Source organism: Volvox carteri (assembly GCF_000143455.1).
Source record: "Volvox carteri f. nagariensis unplaced genomic scaffold VOLCAscaffold_32, whole genome shotgun sequence".
Lineage (NCBI taxonomy): Eukaryota > Viridiplantae > Chlorophyta > Chlorophyceae > Chlamydomonadales > Volvocaceae > Volvox > Volvox carteri.
Window position 1 is genome coordinate 926,171 of NW_003307575.1, and position 5,173 is coordinate 931,343.

Here is a 5,173-nt window from a genome sequence, read left to right on the forward strand (position 1 = left end):
ATCCCCCTCCTCCCCCTCCCCCTCCCCCTGCCCAACCACCGAGCGTTGGGATTCCCAGACCTGACAGCAATCGCAATATGCCGGCCGCTCCCACCCCAGATGCCGCCGTCGACGGTGGTGGCGGTGGTAGTGGTGGTGGTGGTGGTGGTGGCAACTGCTGCATGCCGGCAGCAGCAGTGCCGGCGGCGGAGGCGGAGGAGGGGGGTGCCGCCAGTACGCCGCTGCTTGGCGGCGGCGCCAAAGGCTCCGGGAGGAGGACTTGGGGACTCGCCCCCGACGCCGTCGCCAACACCGGCGATTGCATCCGCTGATGTGCATGCCGCTGCTGCTGCTGCTGCTGCTGCGGTGGCGGCGGCGGCGGCAGTGGGGGCGGCGGTGGCGGCGGCAGTAGCCGTCTCTCAGGCGGCCCAGGGGTCGATGGCCCAATGGCAGTAGCAGTGGCGGTGGCGGCGACATTGCGAAAGCCCGGTGGCGGCGGCGGCGGCGGCGGCACGGAAGAGGAGGAGGTTAGCAATGGCAGGCCGCCAGGTCCATCGTGTGGGATTGTACGGCTGAGTTTTGGATCGTGGCAGCGCACCTGGACACCCACTAGGAGGTCCTTCCGCGCCTCCCCCTCCTCCTCCCCCTCCTCCTCCCCCTCCTCCTTGCCCTCCTCCTTGCCCTCCTCCTCGCCTTTCTGATGCCCCTCCTGATCCCCAGTGCCCGTACTTGCATGGCCCCCGGGCAGCAGCGTGGACGGCATGCGGACCAGGCCGCGCCACTCCTGAGGCCGTCAATATATGTCACATGTCATAGCAGTGTTTTTTAACAGGATAGCAGTGTTTGTTCTGGGAAATGTTTTGACAGCGAGAACGGGCATATTCGGGGGATGATGTCGGTCAGGTCACGATGACAAAAACAAACTTGTCGTTGTGGAGTACAACGAAACAAACGAACCAATCACAACGCCGTCCCAGGATGTTTGTAACCTCCTCCTCTCCCCCCCACCCCCGACGCGTCCATCCAATTTTTACTCCTCCTCACCTTGCCCACCCTCAGTGCCGACATGACGTCAGCCAGTTTACCGGAATCTAACCGAAATAACCGCTGCAGTGCGGTGATTGCCATGGAGTCCGGTGCCACGCCACCGCAACTGCCACCGCCGTACACGTCGTACTGCTCACTGTCGACGCCGACGCCAACAGCTGCTGTGTCCGTACGGGAGAAGAATGAGGCACGGCAGATTGCTCGGCTGTTGCTGCTACTGCTGTTGCTGCTACTGCCCAGGTGGAGGCAGTGGACCGGGCTGAGGATGCAACAGCTCCCGCCTTGGGGGTCGGCGAAGAGGCTGGTGCTTCGAACCCGGGGGTTCGTACAGGCTGTAGCAAGGTACGACGGTTGCTGATCCGATTCTGACTCCGGTTGCGGCGGCAGTCGAGGGTTATGGTGGTTGCGGTAGTTGTGGCGGTTAGTTTGTTGCCGCATGCTGAGTCCGTGCCCCACCAGGTAGCCCATGTACCCCACAGACGAGCGGTTCTGATGGAGGACGTGTCTGTACGGAAGTTAGTTGGTTTTGATTAGAAAATTAGTTAGTTGGCAGTACAGTTATCTAATGGAGTGGAAATATGGTGGCGTGATGGTGAGTGGGGGAGCTCATCCCGGGCCCTAATACCTTCCCGCCAAACAAAAGCGATGATCGATTTTCCGTGTTCGGCTCCAGTTCCTCAGCTGGCTTATTTGTCGTACATAGTTTTATCTGTGTGTGTATACTTCAAAATTCAGAATGTATGCATGGCCCTGAAGACATCCACTCTCTAACACTCCTCCCCATCTCTCTCCCCCTCTTTCCCCTTCCCCCTTCCCCTCTTTCCCCTTCCCCCTTCCCCTCTTCCAACCTCCAACTCTCAACTTCCAACCTCCAACTCTCAACTTCCAACCTCCAACTCTCAACTTCCAACCTCCAACTCTCAACTTCCAACCTCCATCTCTCAACTTCCAACCTCCAATTCTCAACTTCCACCCCCCAAACGAACTAGTCCAAGCGGCGCCTACCCGTTCATGTCGAAGATGGTGACCATGGAGGGGATATTGGACAAGATCATGTAGTCGCGCTGCAGACGCGCCGCCAGCTCCTTGCCCTCGTACGGCACATCAAGCTCCAACAACATGCCAGGAAAGAGGGAGCCGCCGTCGGGGGCAGTGTTAACGCCACCGCCGCCGCTGGCGCTGGCCCTGGCGCCGGTGTCGGCGCCGCCGTCGGCGGCGTCGGCTGCTGCTGCTGCTGCTGAGGCGGCGGCGGCGTCGGCAGTAGTGGCGTCGGTAGCGGGTGACGAGAACGAAGCGGGCGATGCGGATACGTTGACGCCGGATGGTGTGACATATCCTATGGGCGGTACGACACTGCTGGTGCGGAAGGCGAAGGGCGAAATCTGCAACACACACATATATACATACACGCACACACCCACACATCAGGTCGTGTGGGGGGGCTTGGGGTGGGGGTTGGGGTTGGAGGGAGACGGAAGAATTCCTCACCCACCCACCCATGCATGCTGCCGTTATACACGGCGGCTTCAGTTACGTCACCTTCCGTGCAGCCCTTATTACATACACATCACGTGTAGCATAGCAACACACCGCGCTTCCAGTTCTGAGAGTGGACACAGCAGAAGCCTTTTTACGGTTTTTGATGAGGGAATGACAGCCTTTGGTGCTCTTCTCTCAAAGCGCCCGCCCGCTCACAGTCGGTCACGAGGGGGAGCTTGCATGAGCGCGTGTATTCTACGATTTGGGAGAAAACCACCGAGGCTTCGGTCCAAGGTATTCAAATTACTTTTGGTTTTTTCCTTAGAGGGCATGCGGGGACAGCAGCAGCCAGGGACATGGGGGAGGGGGTGTTGTGTGGGGGGGGGCTGCCGGCACATTATTTGTTCCTGCTGCTGCTGCTGCTGCCGTTGCTGTTGCTACTGCAGCAGCCTGCACCTCCTCTATGTTTGCCTCACCCTCAGGCTCAAGAAGTAGCGGTCGCGGCCAAAGTCCCCCGGCACGAAATGCTTAGCGGTGGTCAGCTGCCCGGCGAGGAGACGTCTGCAGTCAACAGGGGGGTTTGGGGGGGGTGGAGCCGAGGAGCGAATGTGTTTCATCGTCTGGCGGGAGCAGGGGGACTTGTGTGGGGTGTGTGGTGTGGGGTGTGTGTGTGTGGAGGGCACTAGCCCGGTATGGAAGCTGCTTCTTGCTGTGGTTGTGGTTGTGGTTGTGGTTGTGGCGAGGATTTACGACGGAGGTCGAACAAACTGAGCAGCTGGGCAGCTGGTGGGTAGCAGTCGTGCAAGCTGCTGGGCAACGGCATGTGAGGACTCTCGAGATGAGAAGGCTGACTCCAGGTGTCCTCGGATATAGGGTCATTCTGGTAACCGCGGACACTTTGCTTGTAATGCTTGTAGGTTAGGTGTTTGTTTCTTTTTGTAAAAAGGATGGATGGATGGTTGGATGGGCTCGCACTCGCACTCGCACTCGCACAAGGACATACCAACCACCTAATGACCTCACCACAGGGGCACAAGAGGATCCAAATGGTGGGGAACTTACTTTACAGAGTCTTGGAACAGGGAGACCAGGCCCCGGTCGGAGCGGAAGCTTCGGGCCAGAAAGTCGAGCACCGCCTGCGGAAGCGAAGGTCACAAGTTTGGACTCGAACACCAGAATCCGGATCTGGATCCCGGGGAGTTCAACCTTGAATCTGGATTTAATATTAATATTTTTTTACGTGCTTAATAGCTCATATCATGTACTTCGGAGTCGAATTCCGGATTACATGATTCTAATAGAGTGGTGACAGAAGATGGATATTTAAGTTTAATCAGTTTGAACTCAAAATGTTATGTTCGCGCGGGATGATATGGATTTGCGGAATTTGAGAATTCCTGAATGTAACGGTAAAAACTATATATATTTATACTTATTAATATATGTATATGTATATACTCCTCTTTCCCGCTTCTCCCCCTTCTCCCCATTCCTCAGCACCCTAGGTGGGACCCGCAGTCCAGCGGCGGCCTGCTGCTCAGGTCATGGTTGCCGCCAGATAGTGGTTGTCTTTTCCTTCCCCTCCACTTCCCCCTTCGCTGGGCCCTCCGTAAGCACCTGCTCATCTACCAGTCCTAGGGCACGCAGCGCCGCCGTGTTGGCGGTCACGCAACGCAGAGAAGTAGAGCCATGTTCGTTGTTCATGACCAGTGTAGCGGCTTCCCTGACCCCGGGCGCCATGGACAGATGAAACGTGGCGCGCCCAGCCTTGGTGCCATCCCTGTCCTCCAGTCGCGTCGCCTCGGCAGCCGGTGCTGCTTGTTGGACCTGGCTGATGAACAGCTTGTCAAGTTGGACGGAAGCGGCCTCAGCGTCATCCAGGCTGATTGGCGTCAGCACGGGCACAGTCAGCACCACGACCGGTTGGTCCGCGTGCTGCAGCGCTGCGCGGAGTTGGCGCTCGTCCAGGACGGCCAACTCGCCTGCATCATTTGTTTGGCGATAAGAGATCGGGATTAAGTGTTATATGTTTATCATATGTATGTTTTAGATTGCTTGATAGTTTGCGCGTGGCGTGCGTTGGTATCAAAGCTTGGTCTGAAGGTCTTCATCGCCGCACCTGGCTCGGCGCGCTGCAGCAGCGCATCGATGGGACTGCGGGCATCGGTCGTAGAAGGGCCTTTTATGAGCCTGGCTAGTCCTTTTCCAGCGCGGGTCCAGCATGTGGCGTCTGTCACAACAGGCTCAGTTACGTATGCAGGAACAAATCCGTGTGCCCTTGTGAACACCTGAAGGCAACGGTGGTGCTTTTAGATACCTTCTGAAGGGTGATCCGTGCCATATCTTCCAAATAACGTCAAGTCCTGGGTTGGCGTGGGGCTTTGGGCCCGGTCTTCAGTACTGAGCACGCAACCCATGAGCCTTCTGCTCAAGTTATGCTCTCCATTAGCATCCTATTACGAAATTAATACCTATGCCACCAACAAGTTGTGCCCTTCATTTTCCGGGTCATGCATTACGATCTCGTACATACAGACCTGGGCTTAATCTATTGCCAACGCCGCGTGGTCTGTTATGAGAAATGTGCCAGTTATAACTCAGATAAAATATTTGGGTAACTAGCAGTAAGAAAACGAAGGGATGCCGTACGCTTTGGGTTACAGTCAAG

The 5,173-nt window shown here is 57.0% G+C and overlaps 1 protein-coding gene across 1 annotated transcript in view; it reads right to left on the bottom strand.

The window, feature by feature from the left end:
- The window catches only part of VOLCADRAFT_93585 (uncharacterized protein), a gene marked incomplete at both ends in the record, with an annotated part of 16,741 nt that extends 11,895 nt beyond the window's left edge, over nt 1-4,846 (bottom strand). Inside the window, 10 exons of the mRNA XM_002952842.1 lie at nt 95-340; nt 578-763; nt 1,024-1,187; nt 1,356-1,531; nt 2,032-2,408; nt 2,982-3,066; nt 3,568-3,641; nt 4,123-4,487; nt 4,625-4,659; nt 4,794-4,846. Coding sequence (XP_002952888.1) covers nt 95-340; nt 578-763; nt 1,024-1,187; nt 1,356-1,531; nt 2,032-2,408; nt 2,982-3,066; nt 3,568-3,641; nt 4,123-4,487; nt 4,625-4,659; nt 4,794-4,846 — 1,761 coding nt within the window. The remainder of the gene's footprint in view (nt 1-94; nt 341-577; nt 764-1,023; nt 1,188-1,355; nt 1,532-2,031; nt 2,409-2,981; nt 3,067-3,567; nt 3,642-4,122; nt 4,488-4,624; nt 4,660-4,793) is intronic.
- Nucleotides 4,847-5,173: the final 327 nt, after the last annotated feature.